The sequence below is a fragment of the Rhea pennata genome, chromosome 1, assembly GCF_028389875.1.
Source record: "Rhea pennata isolate bPtePen1 chromosome 1, bPtePen1.pri, whole genome shotgun sequence".
NCBI lineage: Eukaryota > Metazoa > Chordata > Aves > Rheiformes > Rheidae > Rhea > Rhea pennata.
The window spans coordinates 185559489-185587477 of NC_084663.1; the positions used below are offsets into that span (position 1 = coordinate 185559489).

The 27989-nt window shown below is 41.8% G+C and overlaps 1 protein-coding gene across 1 annotated transcript; it reads right to left on the bottom strand.

The window, feature by feature from the left end:
• Nucleotides 1–58: 58 nt before the first annotated feature.
• On the bottom strand, nt 59–27948 carry HTR2A (5-hydroxytryptamine receptor 2A). Its single transcript, XM_062576455.1, has 3 exons — nt 27534–27948; nt 21932–22132; nt 59–1089 (listed from the first exon to the last, which is right to left on the bottom strand). The coding sequence occupies exons 1-3, from the start codon at nt 27946–27948 to the stop codon at nt 290–292; spliced, it is 1416 nt and encodes a 471-aa protein (XP_062432439.1). The 3' UTR covers nt 59–289.
• Between the last annotated feature and the right edge of the window lie 41 nt (nt 27949–27989).

The following is a 27989-nucleotide window of genomic DNA, read 5'->3' on the forward strand; positions in this document are numbered from 1 at the left end:
GAAATTGCATTTTTTCTTTAAGAAATATATCCTTTAGAATATTAAAAAAATAAGTTTAATAAAGCCTGTGCTTAAAACAGCCAAAGTACTGTATGAAAAAAAATTGCACATTTGATACCATTTCAACCCTGCTTTTCATCAACAGGATGGTATGAGGCATATGTGATGTTATTGGAGGGTCTCTTGAACAGGGCTAATTTTCCTAAGCTATCAGAGCCACTCACAGCAAGGTGAAAATTTCAGCGTACACCGTCTAGTTGTCATGGCAGCTGCTAGCAGGCTAGCAGAGTCACACACCACTAACCTTTTCATTCACAGGACTGAGACTTCCTTTTGAGGTGCCATCTAAGTGACGTATTCCTATTGTAACCATCGAATAATCCTTAGCCATCATTTTTGCCTCTTTTTTCAAACTCTTCATTTGTGCTAGCTGGAGCTGGCTGGAATTATATGCAAGTGCTGGGATAGTGTTCACTAAAATCAACTGGAAAGGTTTCTTCTCCTCCTTGTAGCGACACTGAATGTAACGAGAGAAAGCTGAGCGGTAGGTTTTATTGAACAGTGTGTATACGAGTGGGTTGACAGCCGAAGAAAGGTAGCCAATCCAAACAAATACATTAAGTAGTCCTCCAATGACTTCTTCATTGCATGACTCCTTGCAAATTACAGCCATCACATTGGTGATGAAAAATGGGCACCACATCACAACAAACAGAAAGAAGACAATGCCAAGAACCTTGGAAGCCTTCTGCTCGTTGCTGATGGATTGCATTGTTCTCCTCCCGGAAGTCCCCACGTCTCTGTTCAAAGACCGCTGAAAGAGTTTCTCTGAAGACAGGGAACTCTGAGGGAGGAAACTAAATGAAGCAAACTTAGTCTTTGGGCCAAGGTCATTCACACATAACGTAGCTTCTTTCTGCAGCGACTTGATAGTTAAAAAGTAGGTGACCACCATGATGGTTAGAGGGATGAAGAACGCCACAAAAGAGCCTATTAGAACAAAATTGTCATCTGCGAGTAGGCAGCTGCCTTTCTTAAACACTTTGGAATCATCTTGTAGACCAAAGACAGGTATAGGCATGGAGATACCTGAAGGTGGGTTAGAGAAAGAGAACGTTAAACACAACAATAATAAATCCCACTTCCAGCCTCCAAGAAAAACAAAACACTCTGAGGTGTACACAGATCATTTCACAAATAATGAGCAATGAGTGGTTAATTACAGGACATAATCTGAAACCAACAGATATAGCCAAAATTGATAGACTTCCCAAAGCAAGCTGAATTTGCACAGTCAACGATAACACAGCATCTCATGTTTCATCAATGATGTGATGCTAATCCCGTTCTTTGGACATTTTTACTAGGACTGCAGTAAGAAAAGATGCTGTGTGAAACATTGGTTTTGCAGATGTCAAGTTTTGTGAACTAAGCTGTGATCTGTTGGGTTCTGGCATTTGTAAGTGGCTGTAATCACCTTTGCAGGTTACCAGCAAAGAGGAATGGGGGAAAAGCAGCACTGAGGTTACTAAAAGGACTTTGCAGTTGTTTTAATCTGGGTTCCCTCTCTCCTTCAGAAAAACTCAGCCACAGGGAGAATACATTTCCATGAAATTGTCGTGTAACACTTAATAGCAGCAGAAGCAAAGTTCTCATATTCTTGGGTCTTGACCCCACTTGTAATGATCTCCAAACTTCCTCCTTGCTCTCTGTCACTTTGACAGAGACTCTTATCAATTATAGTAAAGGTGTCTCCTCCTTTTCTTTTCTCATATTGGCTGTCAGCTGTTAAAAGTGTCCTTAGCCAGTTTTTCATTAGAAGATTTGAAGTGTTCTGGGTAATGATTTCTGACTAGGCTGTGAAATGCCAAGCTGTTCTAGGAGAAAAGAAAAAAAAATTAGCAGGTGTGAGAGTGATCTGGTGATCTGCCACTGGATCTTTTCCCCCTGCAATTTCCATATAGTTGACACAGTCTGAATGCAAAAATATATATATATACAATTAAAAAAAAAAAAAAAAAAAAAAAAAAAAAACTTTCCATGGCAACAGTCAGGGAAAAGATGGGGCCAGAAACAGCCTGAGAATTAGTTCACCCTCCAGGACTGTGAATGTCCCTTTATAGTACCCTATCAATGCACAACTCCAAAGGCACAGCAGCACTGCAGACCTTATCTTCCCTTGGTGTGTGTACTACGTTCTTGCATGGTAATGTGCAGCAGGCGAGGTGATAAAGTGTATTCACCCTGAACTGCTCCACCTGATTCAAGCCCACTCAGTCATTTCTTCAGGGACTCCTGCAAATGCTTTCAGCGTCTGAGCAAAACCAAACAACTGCTATTTGGTGTTGGTGTCTTTTTAAAAATAATTCTCTTCTCTCCTCCCCCAAATGGATGCTAGCTTTCCAAGAGAGGCAATATTCAGACACCAAAATGATGTACTGTGAAGACAATGAAAGTGGAGTTGTGAACCGGGGAGCAATCCTGCAGCTCTATTTGGGTGAAAGCAGCTAGGAACCTGGCTCCTGTGGTAGAAAGTTAGAGTAATCTGGGAGCCTTACTCCCCTTTGCATCTTTGAACAGAAATCCTGGATGCTGTGTTTGGCTTTTGAAGAAGAAAAAAGGACCTAGAGAAGAATTTCTCATAATGTGAGAATTTCTCATAATGTTCTGCACTGCCCTGTCTCCTATGTGCCCAAAAACTCCTTGGTTAGAGCATGAGCTCTGAAACTCATCCTCTCAATGTCAGCACTTTCATGGCACCTGCCCTCTCTTCCCACTCCTGTGCTTTAAGCACAGGCTCACTCTGTATGTGTGTGCAGTGCCTAGCATAACAGCACTCCAGTCCTAGAAAGGGGCTCTACATTCCAGACATGGTACAAATCAATAATAATAATAATAATAATAATAATAATAATAAATTCTTTTCAAATGTTCCATTCTTATGGTGCTTCTGGAGCTTTTTCAAGGCTCTTTATTTTTCTAACAACACTATAGTTTATTTTATCTTCACAGCTTTGAATTGAGTCATTGTAATGCCTTGGGCCAATTACAGAAGTGCCGTTCTTATCTGCCCGGGGCAGAAGCTGATGGATAGCCTGTGGTATTGCTCTTTCTATTTCTGTTCCAAGGCTGCACAAGCCTAAATAAATGAACTTAGGATATGAAAAGCCAATGTGTGAGGTGCAAAATCATGCTGTGTGGCAGCTCCTGGGTCAAGCTAACAGAGCTCCAGCAACTCCAGGCTCCAAGTCATCTGAATGATGGCGCAGGGGGTGACGTCAACTGCAAGAGCTGCGTTGCTCAGCCAAGGCTGAGTGATTTGAGATGACAGAAGGTGCTGAACACTTACAGGCAACTGTGAACTCTTGGAATTTCGTTTTGTTTTGTGGGTGAGTGGAAGGAATACTGAAGGTGCCCAGTACCTCCCAGCATTAGGCTTCAGCTGTATGAAAATACACCACGAGTCAGAACAATACCACAAGTTTCCCGTGCAGTTCTGCCCCATATAGATAACACCAGGGTTATTTTTTTTCCTTAATTCAAGGACCTAGTGTGAGCTGCATAGATAAAATAAACAATGGTATTGACAGTGTAAAGATGCCTTTCATTACTGCAGACCTTACGGTTCAGCTGCACTAGGGTTCATGGAAGGAGAATCAGTAGCACTGGAAAGAGGAACATTTTAGCAATAATTGCAAACTTTTTCAAGGAAAAGGCCAAAGTCAGTTAGAGTTCCTCACCAAACACAGGGGCAGCAATTCTCCATCTGTTTTGTTTTGTTGTTGGCAGCTTCTGGAGAACTGACATCTTAAATCCAGATTTCTGTTTTTTAAGAGTGACTGAGTGGAAATGAGCTTCAGTATGCAACCAGAGTTTTCACATCTCCTTGTGATTCCTTTAATAACTGTGAAAGCACTGTTCACAGAAGAGCTGTAGCAGTCACTGGTAGTCATACACGTTTTTCTGAATGACCGTTCAAGGCAACAAGATATACTATCTCTACAGCCTCAGTTAACTGGCCTGTATACAGCTTGAAAATACCAGAGATAAAACAGTTTGATAACAGAGAACACTGGCAGTTGTTACCTGTGTTTTGTGTATGTCCCAGTTGAGCTTGTGTAGAAGATCCCCTAAATGATCCTGTGGTGTTCCTGCGTGGTGTGAATTAACTTCCAGCCCAAGTCTCTACTGAGAGTAAACTTATTTCCTCCCCACAAAGGAAGACAATTTGTCCCTCTTCAACAGGTGGTTTCTGACTTCTTGTAGTATGAGGATGGCAAATCCCATTGAGGAAACAGAGACCAAACTCAAAGGCAATCAATCATGTTTAAACTGAAACAAAATAGCTTCCATGTGAAGCCCAAATCCACTGTTCTGATGGGATTTTTAAGAGGCATTACACATGGCCAAGAAAGTCACCCACATGTTACTCAGATTTAGGTAAGGTCAAACTCATACTCTAGACACAGCAAAAATTTAAAATCTAAGTTGTGTTCATACATTCACTGATACATGAAAAATGCACGCTGATGCAGCATGCATTTAGTCTCATATTAAAAATATTAAAGTCATATTTAAAATAGCAGAGTTGACAAAGGTTACGTTAAAAAAAAAAAGACCTCTTTTACTCATCCTGGCATCTTGCAAAGGAAGAGCCTGAGTGAGCAGATAGGCTGCATGGTACTTCCCTAAAGTACCACACATTAAGGCTTCAAAGAAACGAGTGATGGTAGAGCCCAAAACTGAGCTCTGCACTCTTGTGGGCCATAGCAGCGAGCATCCTCCTACTGACCAAGGATACCAAACACTGAGGCCAAAGGGCTCAGAGAGGGCTAGAGCCCTGTGGGCACCCCGGCCTGTCCTCAGCATCCAGCCAAGCTGCCATAGGATAGGTGTGGCTTTGCTGAAAATCCCCATACTCTTTAAGGGTGTGAGTTTAGACTGCATTTCAGGATCTGACTAATGGGTCTGCACACAGTGCTTATCCCACACAGTCACTGCAATACCAGATGTAGGATGTAGTGATGGATAGGCTGGGTTTATTGCCCATCTACACTGCACTTTAGCTGCGTGCATCAGTTTGCACTAAAAGCTAGCATAGGCTCAGACCTTTTCTCAGACCACTCCTTAGCCTCACTTGAAGTCCTGGCCTGCATGTGGATTTGCACAAGGTGAACTTGAGGTGCATTCATGCTTCATGACTGGGTCATGCTTGGGCCTAACACAGGGTATAAATATTCTTAAATTCTCCAGGTACCATATTTTGCTCAGGTAGCTTAATGACAAAGGTTTTGTTAGTGCTAAGATACATCCAAGTATAATTAAGAAGCCAAGTAACTTTTAGAGCAACATTATTACTTTGTCTTCAGAAAAACACAGCTGTCAGTATAGATTGCAGCATACAAGTGCTGCAGTTTTACTTGAGCCAAAGTCCAGTCAGATCAATGGAAGTGTTCCTATTAATTTCAGTGCAATATGGATTGAGTCTAAACTGGGTAACCAGATTCCATGTTAATTGAATGTTCTTCAAGAACAACCCACATGAAGCTGAACTGCATTCATCACAGCTTGGCAATGACCCAATGGTTGGCATGGGTCAGCTATTAGCCTTTATCATATATCATAGCAACTGACTGAATTTGTTTATTAAAGATAGAAGCAGACTGATCTATTTCTCCTTGATAATGCCAATAAATAATTTTGTGGTGTTTATACTGTCCTTTCTTTCCAGTTCCCTACTCTTGGTGACTGTGGCTGTCTAAGAAGACCCAGAATGTGCCTGTGCATTCCCACGCCAAAAAAACCAGCTTCACATGAAAGGCTTACTAACTAATACCAGATAGGGATGAGTAGGTATTTGAGAAATGGATTATATGCAAATACTAGATTTGAGGGAGACAGTCTGGAAGGGCTAGAGCAGAATAGCTATTCCACACTGCTTCCCTGCCTTTCACAAGCTCAGGGTGACTCTGGAAAAAATCTTGTGCTTTTTTTACAGTTTGGCTTCCAAGGCAAATGAAGCTGAGGCACAGGGAAGCACTCAGCACAAAATTGGAGCATGCAGTCAAGCACTGAAGGTGCATTAGCCTCTGCATTTCCAGTTGACACTTAACGCTTCTATCACAACATTTTCCCTCCCAGACAAACTCTAAATATTATGTTCCTCTGGTATACAGTGATTTATTTATACAGCTTGATTTATACACAGGTGGCTGTTCAAACTCTGAGCATTTCTAATAAACCATGAAACAGAACCCAGACAATAAAGATCAGTGATAAATCCTGCATTAAGCCTCAACCATATGGGCACAGTTTCAGAATGACAGAGTGCTCTTTAAAGCCCCAGAGTTCAGAACTAAAGCAATAGCATCTTTCATGTGTTTCTTTCATATGAAGGCCTGGTAAAACTTACAAAGGTTGATTTAATGGTATGCATTGCTGGCTTGCAAATCTTCAGGGATACACAGAAGCCATAAAACCATTTTAACTGGACAGGTAAACTAGGTTTGTGGCTGCCTTGAGCTGCTGAGGCTATTGATGAATCAAAGCCAGAATTTACAGTATGCCCTGAAGACTGACAAATTTGGGTTGCTTGGGATCAAGAGAAGAAGAAGGAAGTAAAATGATAAAGTCAAGGTTCCTTACATGAAATCCGCTTCAAGCAGAACCAGTAAATCATGTGCTTTCACCTTAGACACAGCAGTTCAAATTGATTTGATGAATACAAAGGAGATCTACTATTTATCTTAATGAATATCCAAGGGATAGGAAATACCTTATTAAAATGTCATTACAGTTTCTCCACAAAATTCAGCACCTTTTCTCTCCTTCACATGAAAAAGGAAAAACCTCCTCAACTCAAATTTTAGTAGTCTCACAGATTTAGGCATTTTCAGGTTATGGGCCAGATCATCGGCAACAGCACGGAGATGTACTGTGACACCAGACACTGCTGAAAGGATTGTTGTTCAGAGAAAGGCTCTCTTCCTTCATGCAGCAACTTTTTTTTTTTTTTTTTTTTTTTTTAACAAAGACCAAAACAAAACACTCATCTTCTTGAAAAATTGAAAAGTTTCTTTAGAAAAACTGTTCTATCAGAGACCTTTTTGTGCTTGGAAAATGTTCTCCTTTTGTGCATCTATCAAACAATTAAATCCCCACTTTGCTCCCCAGTTGCCTGATTGTCCACATGGCGTGAATATCAGGTCCCTTCTGAAATACTTAGTTTTCTCTGAAACAAAACCAGGGTTTTGTTCTTGATAGTTTGCTCCAGAGTAAGCTCCCTCTATTTACTCAGTCCTCCAACACATTTCTCGCAGGCTTTGCACCCTCAGATGCCCAGCTGTGTATATTCACATGCTACATCCCAAGGCATACAACACATAACCTCAGTGTCATATCACAAAAAAAAAAAAAAAAATTTTGCTGCAACAGAGCCATCACATTATTTTCTATATTTTAAACTTGAAAAAATGCACAAAATAATTTTTATTTCTGTGGGCTACCATGGCTGCTCCCCATAGGGCCTGGAGGAGACCTCACACCAAGAGCTGTGTAGTGTGGATGTGCCTGCTTGCTCTGAGAACACAGACTACAGCGAGCCGCTTCTGGTGGCACAGGGGTCCCGTCCTCCTCTGATGCCAGGCCTGCAAAGGTGTCTGGGCCTTACATCAGCAGCAGGAGAATAGCATCAGCTACTTGAGAGCTTTCCCTTAAGGCAGCCGTGGAAGAGCTGCTCAGTCTGACTTCCCGTTTCTGTCTGACATGGGGCGTTGACAAAAGGTGTGAATTTTTTTTGTCGGACCTGGAAACACTTTTGCTGATTTTTGCATGCACCTGAAAGAGATAGTTCCCATCTGACTCATCTCTAGTCATGGGAGAACTCTCAATTCCTTATTATAATCTTAATGTTGCCAAAATAGTGCCAGGCACATTTAATATTGGTTGTAGTAATACTTTATTTCTACATAACACAAAGTGTCTCCCCCGCAGATAGCCAAGGCCCACTTCAGGGCTCTCAAACACACTGTCTTGCCCCATTTACAGCAGCTTTCCCAAGCTAATAGTGGCATTTGTGCAGTTTGCTGATGGGTGACAGTGCAGAAACAGAAATTTCGTACCTGGGGAGAGGGAAGTTGAAAAGCTCTAGCTGGTTTGGGAATCACCATCTGGGGCTCCATCTAGTCAGCATGAAAGTTAAAATACTTGCGTGTTTTCCAGTCAGTGTGGCCAGTGTCCCCAAAGTCCAGGGCTAGAATTTCAACTTGCATATCAGACGATCATGACCCTGTTCCTTAGTGGGCTGTGCAGTGGCAGGTACAGGTTTGGGCAGGGGTAGGGGTAGGGGTAGGTGAGGAGATTGCTTTCACAAATCTTCACACTTGAGAGCTAGTGAGCCACAGTGCTGCTGAGCATCTCTTTCGTGTATCCCCAAACTGCCATCCTCTCAGGACTGGAATCAGAGCGGGTCCAGACATTTTCCTTATTATTCTCTATATGCCAAGTTTATTTTTTTATTCAAAGGCCCACACACAGCTTGCTTTCTGTAGCTTTACCTTGGAACATTTTATTTGGTCACACATGTTCTATTCAATACTACTGAGAAGCAAAATTGCTTTACACTTAACTTCATATGGGAGTCCCAAATGCTACCTGGATTATATATAGAATATATGAATTATATAAATTTTGAAATGGCTTCACTTTTGGCAGCTCAGAAAGTTTTTCAGAAAGCATGTTATTTTGTCTAGTAGGAGATAATTTCAGTTCTTTGTATGTGAGATTATTGCAAATGAGCGTTTGTAATAATATAATGCCCTAAATAGTCTATTTCACTTTAGAAAAACAAAATCAGAAAAGTCTCAGTGGCTTCCTGATATATTTGTCATTTATATTCTCAGCCCTGAAGCCTTTTTCATTCAAGTGCAGAAATCTCTCTGCATAGGTTAATATGTAGGACTGTGATAGTAATTTAAATAGAAATAAATAAGCATTAGAGGGGCATTACAGGGAGGACAGTTACCCCTTTTGAACCCAACTGGTTAGAAATCCAGAGCTCTGGAGTTGGCTGAGTTATGACAAGAAACTGCTAATGGACTCAGTTCCTTCTTTGGTATAATCCTGTTCTCTCACAAAATGTGGGTTCACTCCTGTTCACGTAGATGCAGCAAGAATCAAGCAGCAGGAGACAGTTTTCCTGTTCACAGGTTTAAGTACTGTTCCTGCTTGTCCACACTTCAGATGCTCTTTCTTAGCTCTTCCATAGGACTTGGTTGCAGCATTTCTATGTCCTACATGCCTGGTGGTTCTTATTTCCTTGTTGCCTTCCCTAGTCCTTCTGAGTGTCTGAGTAAAAGACACCAGCGTTTGCATGGCAATTACCGTGGAGTCTCTCCACTAAGACAGTCATTGTATTCTTCTTCTAGTGATGTTATCTTTTATTTGGGCAAACGCTTCTGCCAGGGTGCTTATTGGCTTCTCATGGCTATCTCAAATCAAAAGAAGTGGTCATACTCTGTGCAGTATGATTTTCTACTCACCAGGGAGACTAATACATGCATATAGAAGTCTATAGTGATCAAATAGCTATAGAATAAGAAAGTAAGATTTATAAATATCTTAAAGAAATTAGTTTTGAGAAAGGATTTAGGCACTGAGGATTTCAGTTTATGGCATTTGTGTCTGCAGAAACCCTGGGAGCAATGGTGAATGGACCCCTGTGGTTTCAATTTAACAAGTTGAAATACAGGTTCTTGCTAACAAGCCAAAGCTTGTTAGTTTAATGCTACCACAGGTTTGCCTACGTGGGCTGCCCTTGCCTCCTGCAGACTGCAGTGAACAGAAGAGAGGCCTCCAAGAGGAGAGAAATTGCTGAAGAAAACTGTGCTGCCCGGTCTGGTCATTCATAAGCAGGGAGGCAGTCAGAGGCACCTCTGAAGATTAGCCTCAGTATCTCATTTGAATACTAAAATTTTTCAGTTATTTCTTGATGTGTTTAAGGTTATTCCCAGGTAATTCCCGCCTTGGCGCTTGCCTGGAAGTAGCCACATTTTAAATGAAACTCTGCAATGCCTCAGTCTTTGTAGAGTAAAATACATTCTCCTTGGATTAGCACACTGATGACTTCTAGGACTGGACACCTCTAGGGCCAGTAAATTGAAACAGCACCGTCTCCTTGATCAGCAGAACCTCAGAGAAGTGAAAAACCTCATCAATTTGTGCAGTGATTTACTTTTTAGGTGATGTGTACTTGAATTCCAGCTGCTTGTTTACTTGTTTACATTTATATTTGCTGAGGCACAGAACCTTTCCCAAATAAATAAGAAGTACTGAACTACCAAATGATTTGTACATAATTTGACTGTAGAATTACACAGTGCATATGCCTGGATTCTTCCAGAGATTTCCCATGGATTCTATGGATTTAACTGTCCATGGCTAGATTTCACAGTCTGATTCTGAATATTTTAGTGGTGTTCAGGCTGAAGAAAGATGTTGAAAACCCCCAGCCCTAGACTTGATGACTATGTCAATTTTTAGATAAAAAATAAATCTCTTTGCCTTGTGCAGCTTACTTTACAAATAAAGTCACTGTACGTCCATGTACAAGGAAGAAGAGGGAGGCAAGAAGATATCTGGGCTTTGCTTTTCCACTAGAAGGCAGAGCAGAGCTGTTTTATCTCCAGGACTCTCAGGTTCTCCAGAGCCAATATTAGTGAAAGTCTGAAAATTCTTTTCTTCTTCACTGATCAAGAGGAACCTGCTCAACTTGATCTCCAGCAAAATCTGTGCAGTGATGGCATGTAGAGCTGACTTTTTCACTCAAGAAAGCACCATCCCTATGTTCCCCAGGTAACAACTTAGCTCATCTGCAGAGGGAAGCATACCAGTGAAAATAAATGTTTAGGGGAGTGATTCACTACTGTTTTGGCACCACATTACTTACTGTGTCGCATGTGAGGTGAAATGACATCTCCTTTTCCCTAGCCTGTTCTCAGGCCCCTGGCTCTCAGATGGCCCTGAGAATGCATGGCCATCTAGTATCAAAGAGGGCAAGGGCCTTCAGAGAAAAGGGCAAAAGCCGCTTTATATACACCACCAGATAACTGTCATCTAGTAAAAATATTCTGCCACTGGGAGCTGAGCTCAGTTAGATTTGTGTCTGGCAACAAGCTCTGCTTCTCATTACCACTTGGTCAAGCCATCTAGCCCTGCTACTTTCTCATTGTAATGTGACTGAAGAAGGAAGAACTGCTTGTGAACTCAGGTACATCACAGAATCACAGAATCTCAGAATGGTTGAGGTTGGAAGGGACCTCTAGAGATCATCTAGTCCAACCTCCCTGCTCAAGCAAGGTCACCTAGAGCATGTTAGACAGGGTGGAATCTAGATAGGTTTGGAAAATCTCCAGAGAAGGAGACTCCACAACCTCTCGGGACAACCTGTGCCAGTGCTCTGTCACCCTCACGGTAAAGATTTTTTTTCCTTATATTCAGGTGGAACTTCCTGTGCTTCAATTTCTGCCCATTGCCTCTTGTCCTGTCACATGGCACTACTGAAGAGTTTGTCCCCATCCCCTTGACATCCTCCCTTCAGATACTTACAAACATTGATAAGATCCCCTCTCAGTCTTCTTTTCTCCAGGCTGAACAGGCCCAACTCTTGCTGCTGTTCCTCATAGGGCAAATGCTCCAGCCCTCTGATCACCCTTGTAGCCCTATGCTGGACTCTCTCCAGGAGCTCCATGTCTCTCTTGTGCTGGGGAGCCCAGAACTGGACACAGTAGCAAGATCACCTCCCTCCATCTGCTGGCAACACTCTTCCTAAAGCATCCCAGGAGACCATTGGCCTTCCTGGCTACACGGGCACATTGCTGGCTCGTGGTCAACTTGTCATCCACCAGCACTCCCAGGTCCTTCTCTGCAGAGCTGCTCTCCACAAGGTCAGCCCCCAGCTTGTACTGCTGCCTAGGGTTATTTCTCCCTAGGTGCAGGACCCTGCACTTGACCTTGTTGAACCTCAGGAGGTTCCTCTCCGCCCAACTCTCCAGCCTGTCCAGGTCTCTCTGAATGGCAGCACAGCCCTCTGGTGTGTCAGCCACTCCCCCCAGCTTGGGATCATCCGCAAACTTGCTGAGGAGGCACTCTGTCCCCTCACCCAGGTCATGGATGAAGACGTTGAACAGGATGGGACCCAGTACTGAGCCCTGGAGGACACAACTAGCCACAGGCCTCCAGCTAGTCTCCATGCCACTGATGACGACCCTCTGAGCTCTGCCTTTCAGCCACTTCTCAATCCACCTCACTCTCCACTCATCTAACCCACACTTCCAGAGCTTCTCTAGGAGGATGTTATGGGAGACAGTGTTGAAAGCCTTGTCATTTTAAAACTGAGAGTGTGAATTATAAAGAGGAATAAAACAGTGTGGGAGCTCTACATCTATTTGGCTCAGAGGCATGTGGATACCATAAGATGTCATGTTAAAAAGAAGTAGGGCTGAGAATAAGCACTGATTTCATTCTCATGGGCACATGCACACATACGTGCTGAAAAAAGATTGCCAATTCATCTAAATAACTGAGGTATGAGCTGTGTTTCGGTGATCTGAAATCATCACTAGGGTTTTCCCTACTAACATCAGGCATGGAGGTGTTTCTAATGTAACAATAATGTAATTATTGTTACCACCCCATAATTTATTTGCAATATTTCTTACAATAGCAATTTACTTGCAGTCTGATCTTTGGGGAGATTGTGACCTGTCATTATCCCTGAGTCTGGAAAACATAAAGAGTAATGAGGTCTCTGGATAAGCATGAACAGGAGGGCAAGGAACCAGCTTGTTTTGCGGGAGGCTGGCTGAGAAGACCTGAAGTCCGCAGTAGCTGAGATGATAGCCATCCTACCATCCAGGAGTCAAGAAGGAGTTAATATTTTCTTCCAGGGGATGTAGGATAATGATGGCTATGTAACTGCTTCATCCGTGATGTTTAGAAAGGAGCAGAAGTGACTGACCCTAAGATAAAGACCTGAATAGTTTGAAGATTTTCAAGAGGGGCTGTAGGTCTCCAACCCAGCTCTCCATAGAGGGAAAAGGTGCTACTTAATCTTACTGAAAGCTTCTTGATGGAAAAAAATACTACTTCTTTGCTCAGCAAAATGCAGGTGAGCAAGTCAAACATCCTCTTTTATTGCTGTGTACTCAGTTAATGTTATTTAAATTGCACCGGTGTTTTTAAGTTCCTCACAGTACTGGTTTAATTTCTACTTGAAGGAAGTTACAAATTTTTAGTAATCACAGGATTAGGTAAAATATGTTGCAATTTCAAAAGGAAAAGAACATCTAAGTGGGATAACTCTAGCTGTTTGTAGTATTTCTCTTGCTTTAGCAAATGACCCTTTTGTCTTCCATGTCAGGTGGCTTCCTGCAACGTGCACTGTTCAGGCTCCTGGGAGAATAGATTTGGGTATAACTGTGCTTCACAGAGAAAGAAATATGATACATTTATATCTGGATCTTCCCAGATCACATGTTATACGTCTGCCTTTTTAGCTATGAAGCTCCTGAAGGCTCCTCAGGTCTGATTTACGTGTTATATATGCCAAGTACACAATATTGCTTCATAAAATAGTAGCAATAAGCTACAAATTGTGGATAGTTCTTAGATATTTCACTATCATAAGCAACTAACACATCAGCTCCTGGATTAAACTGGAGCAGTTTAAATGACAAGATACTCTGCCCTCCCAGTTTTTACATTATGGGATTTATATTATTATTTTGTATGATTTGTTAAATGCTGATAATTTACTTAACTCTGGCTTAATCCTCCGCTGAACTGAATAGAAATTTCCATTGATATCTGTCTGAAATTTCTCCAGCAGTACTCTTTGATCTCACTGTATAGTCCTGCAGTTTAACAGGAGGCTGAAAATAACTATCACATATGTTGTTTCATATTCGATTTTCTTAGTTATGATTTGGCACTGACACTGATGGATGCACACAAGCAACCCCGTAATTCTTCTGGACTTTCTAGACCTCAGGCTAAGATATGTTTTTATTGCCCATTGCTTCCTTAGGACCTGCATCTTCCCCTCATGGCCCAGGTTTTTGACTGCGCTGCTGTGTCTGTGTCCCATGTTAATCCAGATTGCTCTCCCTTCCCTTCTTGCCTCCTTCTGTGGTTGCTTCAGGATGCTGCTGATTAACCAAAGGTCCACTTTTTATTAGTTATGCAAGAAGATTGCACCAACGGCTGGGCAGTTATTTGGGCAGATGTTGCACTGCAGTGTAAAATTTGGAAGGAAAATCAGGTAGTGAAGCAGATTATTGACCTGTACTGGTCTGTACGTAGAGGCTCAGGATGCAGAACTTCATACTTCACTGCCTACATAATGGATAGATAATGCCCTTCACATTGACTGAATTGCCCTTTTTTTCAAATTCAAAGCTCAGCTCAGCCTATGATCCTGGCAGTAGCTGTCAATTTGACATTTCAAAGCTCAGATCAAATAAAAAATCATAATGAGTTTTCTGCAAAAAGGGAACAAAACTTCCTACTGGGTGTCATTTCCCTGCAGCATAAACTCTGGGCTGAATACTATGAAATATGCAGCTCCCACTTCCATCAGTTGGAAACTAGAGCCTTTATCATGATGCCTCTCAACCTGCTTTTAGGAAGTTATAGCGATTTGACAAGTTAGTTTCCATCAGTGACTTAGTAAAAATTAGCTGACAAGCATTTCTAAATTTGTTGTAGGTAATATATTGCCTTGGCTCTGACAAAACCGATGACTTTTGCTGACTGGGGTGTGTTCAGCGTAGAAATGGTGCCAATAACATCGGCCAGGAAATGCATGGGGAAAGGAAATTACAGCCTGAATGTTTGCTTGCAGTGTTCATGTTAATTGGGCTAAATTAATCATTTCATTTAAAAGCAGAAGTGCTCTGATATATTTCTCTTTTTTAATGTTAGAAAATGTAGAACCTGGCTTTAATAAAATTTAATTCTTTAAAATACATAAAAAGATGTGAAAATGCTCTATACAATTTTAAAATGACTTAAATTTTTTTTGTTCTTGAAATTATTTCTTTATGCACTACAGTGCTACTTTAACAGGACAATTTTTAATTTATAAAATGATTCAGTGCAATTACGGTGTACAGATGACAGAATTTATAAATCTCAACATGATGCCTTGTGCATTTCTTCTCTGTTAATTTATATTGCATGTGGCTCTGCTATGCAGAAATCGCAGCTGCTCTAATTGGAGATGCTTAAGTAATTTCTTGGTGAATATTGGATCCTTTACTGTGTCCGGTCTGGAAATTTGGCCCTGTGGGTTTTTATGATTTCTCTGTTTCCAAATTTAAAGAATTTAGAAAGTGATCCAGTCATTATCACTCCTTTAAGCATTTTTTCAAAAAGAAAAGCCACTGACCCAATGGTCAGTAGCACCTCCTTGCTAGATACTGAAAAAAACATGTAACACTTCAAAATGTAAGCTTTTTTAACCTGCATCGTTGTGAGAAGGAGATATCTGTGGTAAGTTGTTGATCTAGCGGATGAGATGTGTTTGCTCTTCTGGGAAAAACAAATCAAGCAGGGGATTCTGATGTATGGGAAAGGAGGGAATAATTTACATCAGTAAGCAAAGTAATTGTGGTATTTATGTCTCTGTCTTAGAACCATGTTAGCTACTATCTCATAGCCAGAATATATTTACAGACCAACTCAGAAATTTGCATCACAGCATTTAGTAATGTTAACTTCTCTCAGATAGCTTGCAAATGAAGTGCTTGCTAACTAATTAGTTGTCATTTCTGGTGGATCATTAGTAAGGAAGGGAACTCTCTACTGCCATAACTATGGCGCCTCATAGATTGTTTGTCTATAAAATAATACAATAACAAAGATCCTGGTTCCATGAGATGGTGATGAAACTCTAATATTGTGCTTATGAAATTTTGTGTTGTGACCATTCATTATAGTTAGTGCAATTTTCTCTGTATATGATGTTACAATTTTTGACAATATCTATGGCATTTTATTTTTATGGTGGCATCTGCACCCACATATGGAGCATGTCCTTGGGGATTGTTCAAACACAAAAAATACACTGTTTGCTCTTGAGATCCTCCAACTGAAAAGACCAATTAATGTGCTTACTCTCCGGGAGATGCTTTCATGAGTAGGTAAAAAAAAAAAATAGAAACGTTGACTAAGGAAATGATGAACAGTGCTGAGACTGTAAAGCCAAGTTTCCAAAAGTTAGAAGAAATGGAAGCAAAGGCAATGATTGTATTGTGTGTATTGTAGCAGAAATTTGAAGATTAGCTCTAGTATCTCTGAGTTTAAGTGTGTGCTTTCACGTCCTTGCTATGAGAGAATAGCATTATGTGTAATTATTTGCCATTTTATGTATTTTGGCAATATATTCCATTTTATAAGTGGTCTTTTCCTGTGCAAAACTCTTCCTTCATTAGACTTGAATGAATTGGCAAGACAAAGTAAGCTGTATGGAAGAAGTGGAGGAAGTGGTGAATCCCAACATTCAGTCTCTTGGTTATTAATGACTTTTGAGAACAGTAAAAGGAATTTCAAGCGAAGGCTGTCCTGGACAGAACTAAATGGCTGCTGAGCCAAAGGAGGCCAAGCTGTCGGCAAACCACAATTCCGAGAGCATGGTAGTTGTACTTGCCACATCTCCACTGCATCCCTGGCCCTCCTGACTTTGCAACACAGTTGGAAGTCAGTAGAAGCTGTTCTGCAGGTGGCCTGAGAAGAAAATGTAAGCTTCTGTGTCAGCATAAAGCTTTGCAAATTATCAGAGGGATAAGCTGCACTGGGCTTGTTTCATACACCATCAGGTAACATTTTCACTCTTCACTTCGGAGGATGCTGCTTCACATGTGCAGTAGCTGTATTTTTGAAGCTTCCAAAGCAAAGGCAAAATTATGGAGAGCGATGTTGTGGGAGATATTACACTAGCTTCATCCAGCTCCACTTTGGACTTTCTTCTGCATGAAAAATACTGAATAAATCCAAGTTAGTGACTGGAGAGAGCAGAGACTGCCTGAAGGCAATGAACAGATGTGTAGGCTGAGCGAGAAATGATAAGAGAAAACTGAGCTAAGAGGATTTGGGCTTCATCAAACTTCCCGTGACTTAGACCATTAAGAGGAATAGAGAGATATAAGGACTGAGGAACGATATATGTAAGGGCTTAACATTCATGACTTTAACTCTTTAATGTAGCTTTTTTGAGGATTTTTGAAGGAGAGAATGTTACATTTTTGGCTTCTTACAGAGCAATATATTTATTAGGCCTACTTAGAACTCAAAGGTGCTTTACTTGTATTTTTCAGCTGAGGCTTTATTTACAATTCTATAGATTCTGGCTAAATGCTATTGAATAAATTCAGCTCTAATTTTCCTAGGGAGGGAAAATGTTTAGGTTTTTTTGCACCTGTTCTCAGTAATGACCTCTGTGCTTTAAAACAAATGAAATAATTTTCAGCATTTAATGGGTTTTGCTTTCAACAGCTACAAATAATCTAATTATCTAGCCACTGTGGGTACTGGATGATTTAAGAATTAAAGACACGATTAGAATCTGTTACAGTAATTAGAATCTGTTTCAAACCCATTGCCTGTGACATTACATGGTAGTGAAAGAAGGGCTCCTGGCTAAATGTAGCAGTTAAATGCAAAAATAAACATTAATATATTTTTTCTTACTAAAAAAGTCAAGATTTCAGAAGTCACTTAAGTGAAATTGTCTGTCCTTTCGTATGTTATTTGTGTTTGAAGTATTTCCCATGTCACTGAACCCAATGGAAGGAAGATCACTGATTGAATGGGCTTTGGATTAAATTCACTTAATAAAATTGTGAATTAGTGAATAAAAGTAAAACTAAAAAACAGCGAATAAAATAAAAATTTAAAAATGCAATGAATAAAAAATTAGTGAATAAAGCATTATTACCTAAGTTAGTAGAAGTCATAATGAAAGAGGCATTGGTAGACTGGGAGGCATCAGGAGAACTTCTGCAGGGAAAGCAAGCCATGCCCCACAGATCAGCTGGAATTCCTTGGAGGAGTCAGTGAGCAAGGGGATAAGGATGATCCAGTTGATGCAATGTTCCTGGACTTCCCGAAAGCTCTGACAACACTATTTGATCAAAGGTTATTAAAGGATTAGGCTCTAATGGCACAAGAAAAAGATGCTTTTGTAGAAAAGGATTGTGTTAGAAGACAAAGAGTAGGACTAAATGGTTTGCTTCACAATGAGGTTTATGGATAGTAGCATCCAACAGCCATCTGTGTTAGATCAGTGCTGTTCAGCCTGTTCATTAACTGCATAGACAGTGGAAGTGAGGTAAGTAAATTTGCTGACAGCAGGCAGCTGCTGACCATAGAGAATTGTGGAAGGTCCTCATAAACCTCAGCTAATGGTCAATAAAGGAGCAGGCAAAATTCAGTGCTGAGAAGCAAAATGTTGTACCTACTTCTGGTGTGGGGGAGAATGGTCCTGTTTATGTGTGCCAGATTATCTGTTATCTCCTAGGAAGGAGATTTGGAGTCACTGAGCTAAACATGTCAGTTCAGGGATGATCAAAGACAGCAGACAAACAGAATGGTAGGATTTATGAAGGTAGGAATTGATAACAAAACAGAGAAAACTGTGACACTGCATAAGTTTGTAGTGTAGCCGCATCTTAAGTACTGGAGTCTGGCCACCTATGTCTCAAAGAGGATGTAAAAGTACTGGAAAAGATACAGAGGAGGGTGCAAAGACCACTTGGGCATTGGATCCTTCCACACTAACAGAGACTAAGTAGATGGAGACTCTCAGCCTTGTAAAAGCAATGACTGAAGGAGACTATGAAAAGGGATACACTAAGGATTTTGAGAGTGAGGGAGCTGTCAGAGCTGTTCTGATGGACAGATTTCCCCCTCTTCTCCTTTTTTTTCCTTCCCCAGGTGAAGTGAGCCTCTGTGCAGGGGAACATGATGCCTTTCATTTCTTTCTCTCACTCTTTCACTTTTCATCACGTACATCATGGAAGTTCGCAGGAGGAACCAGGGTGCCAGCTCAGCTGCAAATTGCATCGGCAAGGTGGAGCCAAAGGATATTTGACATGAGACAGGAGGGCAAAACTTTGAAAAACTCCTGTATCTCAGAATTTCCCAGTGAGATGGCAACTGCACTGTGCGCGCTGCAGAGAGGATGCTGTGCCTGACAGTGGCCCTGGCTGTGGTAGCTGTAGCTAGGTGAAAATGCAAAGAGTTAAATAATATATAACCCTGCTACTGTAAGTAGCACTGAGAGCCTGGAGATTAGTAAATGATAGATAAAGCACCGCTTTGTTCAGAAAAAAATTTCCTATTAGTAAATGGTATATAAAGCACCTTGTTCTTCAGAAACTGCTTCCTATACTGTGGTCAGATCGTGGCAGATGAGGAGGACAAGCCTGATGATAACTGATTGGGAGGTCTGGGACCGTCAAGATTCTTTATGCTACTGGCATTTTTCTTTATTCCTTTAATATAGCAGTAAGCCATGGTGCAAACTCAGTCGAGCTGGGCAACGGGCAGCTCAGCAACTTTTGTAGCTTGTTGTGCATTTGCTTCTCTGTCTTTCTTCCAAAGCCCATCACATTTGCCAGAGATCATCTGTGACACAGTTGCTAGGCTGGGAATCGACACTTCCTCCTTCAGCTCGTCTCTCCATGCCCTTTGCTTCCACGCTGCTTGCAAACCAGATCAGCACCACTTCCTTCCCCACACAGCTCAGTGGACTTGCCTGGATTCATTTGTATTATTTAACATACTTGCAGTTTTGATGACATATAATATGTATATGAGGTGGATTTTATCCTTTCAGCCCATCTGTTTTCCTAATATCCATCTTTATCTTTCATTTGTCCTTATCCAACCACAATAAAGTAGGACTCTGTCTTCTTCACTCATGCCACAGTTGAGTGCTTTCCCATAAGATGAGGAGTTGTGTTTTTCAGAATTATATGAATAGGGACCATGTTGCTATCACTTGGCACTGTAATAACAAATAATGTCTGCAGCTTGACTGGTCACTGGTGGAAGAAAAGTCTCTAGAGAGCATAAAAGATGTTTTTATGGTGGCTATTTCATATTTATTATTCTTGCAAAGAACATTCCTAACTTTTTAAATTAAATATCAAGATATCAAGGAACTAAACCCTCCTGTTTCTGGACTTGCACCATGTTCTAACTAATGGGCCTTAAGAAATGATCTCTTCTGGATGCATTTTAGTAGTGAGATAATTTAGATACTCTGGTAGTGAGCCACTGTCTGAGGGAACATGCTGAGCTGCATGGACCACTGGTTTGGTTCTGGAATGGTGATTCTGACCTTTCTTTGAATTTTATTAATGGTTAAAAAATACAGTAATCTCACATGCACTAACCACAGGCGACACACACACGTACAGACAAACACAGTAAGTACCAGGTTAATGAATGCTTGACTTTTTTGTAGTAAAGAGAATACACTGAAAATGTTTGCAGTTAGAGAGATCCTAGACAGGAAAAACTAGACAGAGCAAGTAATATGTTTTTTACTGGATCAGTGAAAAATGGGACTGTAGAAATACAAGGTGTGATTCATCTTATCTAAATGAAGACATCTCCAACCGAGCAAGAGGTTCTAGGCTTCGTTTATAACTGATAGAGGATGAGGTATTTTTAGGGTGCCATTTGTCTGGCCTGGGTTAGACCTCGACATCTGCTCAGCCGAGCGCGCCCCAGAGTCACACGTTAACGCTCTTGAGCGCAGCCGGTTCTCCGCAACGGGATGGGCAGAACTGTCCTCCCCTTGAGAGACAGCTCTCGCCATCTCTTTCTGTACCGCAGAAGATACAGCTATTTTAAGCCTTAACATCTCGGGCTGCTTTTTCTCAGACTCCAGGCCAGGATCAAGTTGGGGGCCGAGGAAGAATTCAAAGGGACAGACAGGCGGCAGCATTAGGCTTCATCTTCTTCCCTTCCCCGCAAAAGAATGATAACAGGCTACAGTTACTGCTTACAATAATTTATATTAGACAGGGAAACAGCTAATTACCTTTAATCACTGGCAACAGTCGTCTCTTTCAGGGCAAGAGAGTGAACTTCTCTTGCCTCTAAATTAGTGAGCGAATACTTGGGGGCTGTACAAAAGCAGGTGAGCCAGGAGAGGACCGTGCCTTCGGCGTCCCTGAGACTCATTGCCTTGGGACTACGAGCACAGTCTGATGGTATCAGACGCTAAACTTTTTCCACTTGCTATGCAATAAAACATCTCTGGACCAAAGATGCTGCTACCAAGTGACACTTGGAGCCAATGCAAGGAGAGATGCATCTAGTGAGTGATTCAGGACACCTGTGTCAGGCTGCAGCTCTGACTGTCCTGCGGGGGAGCTTCTCTCATTCATGATATCTGTAGAGTATCTAGCGCATCCTAAATAGCTCCCGCTGTGCACCAAGAAAGGCAGGAAAGATCTGATGGAAGAGGCATCTTTACGCAAATTACCTTCATGAGAAGCCAGGAATTACCGACTTAAATAAAACAGGGAAATCTTTTCCCGGTTCCAGTCATTTTTTCTTTTCCCATATTAAGGTAACGATGGATAATCAATATGGGAAATAAACACATCTTTAAAACAAACTTGAACACAGTCATTCCAGTACTGATGTATATTCTTTCTGCGACAGTGCTGCTCAGTTCTGCTCCAAATCCCATTGGCACTGTTGATTTCTATTGCATAATTACTACATTGCAGCATTTTTTAGACTGTGGCAAGCAAAATATTGCCAGCTGAGAACACAGTTTTAGGCTGCAATATGTGTCAAATCCTCTCAAAAGCTAGAAATCTGCAATTATATGCTGAAATATTGCCTCACTTACCGACTGATATGGTCCACACAGCAATTATTTTTGCGAAAGCCTTGGTTCTTGAGTTATAGCGGCTGTGATGGATGGGGTTTCGAATGGCAATATAGCGATCCAGCGAGATGGCACAGAGATGCATAATGGACGCAGTGGAGAAAAGCACGTCCAAGTAAATCCAAACAGCACAGAGCTTGGTAGGTAGAGGCCATGTATATCCTGCAAAAGAGAAAGTTGGTATCAGCTAAAAATGTGACATATTCATGTCTGGCTACATTTGTCCTATAGCACTTGTCCTTCTAGGAAGAGTTTGTAATAAGTGATGCCTTTGAAAGAAATTGCCTGACACTTTCTATTTTGAGACACCCTTCTATTTTTTTTTCATTTGCTTGTACCCCTCTAAATCTTCATCTTTTGGGGATATCTCTGCTTTTTTCCTAGCCTACAGGCTAGATGCTTTTTTAAAAAAAATACATGAATAATGTTTGATGCCATAATTAACCATTTCTGGCAGTAAAGTTAAGAAAAGATGAGCAATTTTGTCAGTGTAAACATGACAGTTCTCACTTTTATCTTTTTTCCATGTAATTACTTATTAATGCCTCCTGATATGCAAAACTTTCAAATGTCTGAGGCAGAAACTTCAGATTTAGTGGCAGCTAAGGAACACCAAAGAAATATATTTTGTTACATTCAAGTAATATTTATGTCACCTATCATTAGACACCGACCTCACACTTTAATAAGGAGGTTACTCCATATACCATCAGTGAACACAGATAGGCTTCTCCAGAAATAATAATCCAAAGTAAATACATTAATGTTTACCAATACCCAATCTAAATCTTACTTGCTGCAAATTAGTATTTTTTTTCTGCTTACTCTTTCCACTGGTCATGAAGAATAATTGGTTACCATCCCTCCTGGAAGCTGTTGGAGGAAGGCTATCATATTTTACCTTTTTTTTTTATTTTCTAGACTAAACAAAGTCATTTTTTTTTACCCTTTGCTTACAGACAGTGTTTTTAGAACTTCTACGCTTCTTCTTTCTCTGCCCTGAAATCTCTTTAATTTATCTACACATTGGTTATCATGGAGTGAACGAAATTGAAACTGGTATTTTTGCAAAGGCTTTCTGAGTGCTAAGTGGAATGAAAGATTGGTTCACAGGTCCTACAAGGAATGCCCTTATACATCCTGAAATGATGACAGCCTTTTGTATAAAAACATCATACTATTGACACATACTTACTTTATGATCCATTTTTCCCCCCCCAGATCTTGTTCAGTATTCCTGCAGCTTAGACAAATCTCCCCTGTAGTAGTTTGGTTTCTTCTTCCTATGTGGGTGTCTTTGCATTTATCCTCACTGAATTTCTTTAGTTCATTTCAGACTTTCTTCTCAGGGCTCCAGATCACTGTAGGCAAAGCTGTTCCTGTCCCCCTGATCTCCCAGCCTGGTGCTTTTGGAAAACTATGTAAGCTCTCTATGCTACCCAAATTATTAAGAATGGTATCGACCAGACACAGGCTAAGCAGAGCGCTGTAGGACCCCCCTTCCCAGGCCCTTCTAGTTCTGCAGGGGCCTGCTGCTATGTTCCCCTGGAGAAAGTTTTGCAGTTGTGGTGGTTTATTTTGGAGCACGTTATCCAAGCTGCCCATGGCAGTGCTGCGGGGGGCAATGCCAAAGCTGGCGTTGTGATAACATGCCAGTTTTTTACAGGCCGCCTGTCTCATTTGGAGATTTGGTGTGACAAAATTTGCAAGAACAGGAATAGAGGGAGAGACAGAGCAGCTAGGTCCATGTCTAATTAAATCCAGTCTCAGTAATAGGGAGACTTAATACTCCATGCTCTTGGACTGCTGTAATATGAGCTGACCCTAACAACCAGTCAGTATTTATGGATATGTTTTCTCTTGTTTTCCAGTCTTCCAATGGGGAATCCGGTCTCCGGAGTGCTGTTAACTGAGGGCTGGCATTCAGGGGCACGTCTTGCCAGCAGCCTCTCCCTTTCAGGCCAGGCCAGTTTACGCAAGGGAAAAGCTTTTCTACTTGAGAGCAATAAAGTATTTTTTGCACTTGGCAACACATATGTGTTATCTTGCCTCAGCAGTCTTTGGGAACACTTTTTTCATGTTCTTCTCACCACTTGTCCTCGCTCTAGGCCTGGCTGGGATAGGGATAAACAGCATTCCTCTGATAAGCTACCTTGGAGGCTACCAGACCAAGGAAAGAGGAGCTGGATAAGCAGAGCCAACTGTGGGTGCAATAAAATGGAGGAGGTATGTAGATAACATCCTCCAGATAGGCCTTCAGGCATGGTTTGTGGCATGTGGTGTGAGGCAGCGTTGCCGTGCGTTGTGGTCTGGTTACCATCAAATTCAGTCTTCCACATAATCATGGCTGCAATTTAAAGATTTAGTAGGCAGGGAAAGGCTTGTGAGGTCCAGGATTTCCTGTGGTCAATGGCAGCTCATGAGGTCCTAGAGCTCAAGTGAGGGGGCCCCATCCAAAGGAGAGGCAAGTGATATTCATGTGTCTGTGTGCTCAGTCAGTGCATTTTCAGACTGAGAGCCCTGGGAAAGAGAGGGTAGGGAGATCCTAGGATGAGACAAGTTTTTGCTTCTGTTGTAGCCAGATGGTAGTATACAGATGAGAAGGGATGTTCTCTCACAAAGATTTTGAGGAGAGGAGGCAAGGAAGTGAAGCTGGTCAGGATGACTGAGGTGCTGCTTGTTAACAGAAGGAGGTATGTGAAAATCTTCTGCGCAAAGGGCTAAGGAAGTGCTGTAAAGAAAAAGGACTGGAGAGTCCATAAGGAGTGCATGGTCGCTGAGGAGGCCCTGTGCACCATCCTTCTGTGACAGAAGCACATCAACTGTGGCCATATCTAGGGTCAGCACATAGCTCAACAGGAGCTCTCTGGAATGCCTGGTCCTCCTGCAGCCACTCCACTGCAGCAGGGAATTAGAGAGTATCCGTCAATCCCAACAGCATTCTTCATGCTGATGTAGTGAAAATCTCCAAGATGGGAGTGACAGGCCTCTGGCCACCCAAGAATTATTCTAGTGGGAACCAACATTGTTGTTGAACTCTCCATGAGTTCTGTTCCATGGACATATCCACCTTGGCAGGCAGGAGTGAATGTTGCTGGGTATCTTTTCTTGCAGTGGAGATTGATGCTGTTGACTGGATGGAGAAGCCTGCTTGGACCAAGGTTACAGGTTGCAGTTCTGGTAAGCAGAACTGGGACAGGCATGGATGGTGGAGGTGGCCGAGGCACCTGAACATGAATTGCCCACAGTAATGGTAAGGCTTTAGAGAACAAAGAAATTATCTCTCTTTGGAGCATAACTGAATTGCAGAATCACAGAATGGTTGAGATTGGAAGAGACCTCTGGAGATCATCTAGTCCACCCCCCCTGCTCAAGCAGGGTCACCTAGAGCACGTTGCCCAAGGCCCTGTCCAGATGGCTTTTAAGTATCTGCAAGGAACACCCCAACCTCTCTAGGCAGCCTGCCAGTGCTCTGTCACCCTCACAGTAAAGAAGATTTTCCTTATGTTCAGACAGAGCTTCTTGTGTTTCAGTTTGTGCCCATTGCCTCTCATCCTGTTGCCGGGCACCACTGAAAAGAGTCTGGCTTCACCTCGTCACCATCCCCCTTCAGGGGACCCGGGTAAGAATATATGTCCCAGCAGAGTCCTCAGCTTGGGAGAATATGCGATTTGCAGAGGGGGAAATCCGCTCACTTCCCAATGTGAGGAAACAAGTGTGATGCCACGTGGAGGGCCTGTGGGGTGGGTGGTGGGATCCCTCATTGCACGGTCCTCAGGGGAGCCTTGGCAGGGCGATGCGGGCACGAAGACCTCTGGTTTGCACTGAGGACAGTCGGTGAGCATGGCATGGTCGTGCAGACGCGAAGCTGGCTGCTTGCTGACCTTTCTCGGGGAGGCTCAGCCCCAACACTCCTGTGCCAGGGGAAGTTTCCCTCTGCGCCAGGCGCTAGCCACTCTGGGAGTGACTTGGTGCTGTGCCACACTAAGAAAGCTCTTCTGCGACTCCACGCGTGTCAGCAGCTGTTTTTTTCACTGGGAGTTACCCTGCAGAGGGCTCTCCTAGTGCGAAGCAGTGCTTTGCAAAGGGAAAAGCAGGGGTGGGAAAAGAGCAAGGAGGTAAAGCCCCCTGCCTGGTGGCTTTTGGTGACCAGCTGCTCTTCCGTACTGGTGACTGCAAAGGGGGAAGATGCACCTTTCCCACCCAGGAGCACAGTTTCAGTCAGGCTCAGGCAGCTGCCCTCCTTCGCTGCGTGCAGGAAATTCTGCGTCTCAATGTGTAAATCATTTTCGTAAGGTGGATTTCAGGCATCTCTTTCCTCGATGGCAGAGCCTGGCCAGCAGGAGTCCCTGTTGCATATCTCAGGGAATCACCCAGGATTTGAAAGGGTTTTTGCTAATCTCACAAATCGGATGATTTTTGCTCCTACAGCTCTATTTTGTGCTGTATTTCCCACCAAAGGTCATTGCATCACTAATAAAATCAATCACAATGTTATACTATTACCAATGCCAAACGCAGTTTACAAATGCTGTTGAGGGCAGTTTGTGTAGAAATACTGAAAGGGATATCTGGAAATAAACTCCTAGTTTCCTGGGTGAAATCTCCCTAATGTGACAAGCTCATGCTCAGAGGTTTAGTCCTGGAGTACTGAAGTGATCCTATAAGCTGTACAAGTCTTCGCAGATGACCTCGCTTTCTTCAAGACATTGCCTGTCTTCTCCTTGAACTGTAGCAATTCATTTGTGGCACCGGAGAATTCACTTCTCGAAGTTCAGGGGTGATAACAGCCTGCTAATATTTCTGTCAAGCACCACATAGTCTGCTGCTTTTTTCAATACGTGAGCTACGCTGCAACTGATTTTGGTGAAGATGACAAGAAAAGTCTGCTATAAATCACCTAAAAGGCTATGAGCTGTGAGTTGCAATTCAGTTAATTCTTAAATAACTTCTCTTAAGCAATCATAGCTGTTTAGTTTTGCATTTGTTGTAAATGTTACTGAAATTAACTCCCATGCATTTTTTAATTCCCAAAATATTTATTCCAGCATTTGCTGCTAAGTAGCTGTCTAAGCAGACAAAATATTGGTGTTAGGAGAAAGATTTAAGTTTGAATTATTTCATTAAAAAAATGAAGGGGCTGCCTACTTTGAATCTAAAAGTAGTCATTAGTGCTTCTGTTCATATTTGCAGAGCAAAGTAATTGTCAGGGCATTATATTCTCATTAGGAATATTGAAAATTATTAGCCAGGGACAAACCTGAAAGAATAGAGAGAACAGAGAATCTTTTTACGCTTTCTGAGACAGTTCTATCAGAATCAGAGCAGTAAACTGATGTTCTGGGCAATGTTTAAAATGTCTGTAATTAGAAATTTAAAGTAAGAAAAGATTCAAGTGCTCCACTTACTCTTACATCTATTAACCAGGTCTGTGTGTTTTACCTTGTATGGAGTGATTACATTATCTTTGTAGCAAGAGAGTGATATAATAACAGCAACAACATGTGCATGCAATGTTTAAAGCTACTCAGTACATGCAGTAGATTACGCAGGTAATACTCACCGTACAGTATGGTTAACATTGACACAGGCATGACAAGGAAACCCAGCAGCATATCAGCTATTGCAAGTGACATTAGAAAATAGTTAGTGGCATTCTGTAGCTTTTTCTCCAGTGACACAGCCATGATGACAAGAATATTTCCAGCGATGGTTAAAACAATCACGATCACTGTCAGCAAAGCTGGCCAGTTTTTCTCTGAAAGCTGAAAGAGGGAAGAGTAGCACGGTGGACTCATGCTAGCTTCACATGAAAGATTAGTCAGGTTTTCAGAGTCCTCAGTCAAGTTAAAGAGATGTGAAATATTAATCTCGGCAGGTCCGTTAACATTTTTGTAGAGTCTTCTCTCGTGATTTAGTTGTATTAAGGAGTTTGCAGTTGGGTTCACAGAGCTCTCCTCCTCACAAAGAATATCCATTGCTAAGTCCAAAACTGGTGAGATAAATAGTGAAAAACAGG

What these genes read in the sequence shown, in the direction of transcription:
- HTR2A (XM_062576455.1), bottom strand. Translation starts at nt 27,948, where the DNA reads ATGGATATTCTTTGTGAGGAGGAGAGCTCTGTGAACCCAACTGCAAAC. An exon ending in AATGTTAACCATACTGTACG is followed by an intron (nt 22,133 to 27,533) that starts GTGAGTATTACC and finishes TCTCTTTTGCAG; the next exon opens with GATATACATGGCCTCTACCT. An exon ending in TGTGTGGACCATATCAGTCG is followed by an intron (nt 1,090 to 21,931) that starts GTAAGTGAGGCA and finishes ACCCACCTTCAG; the next exon opens with GTATCTCCATGCCTATACCT.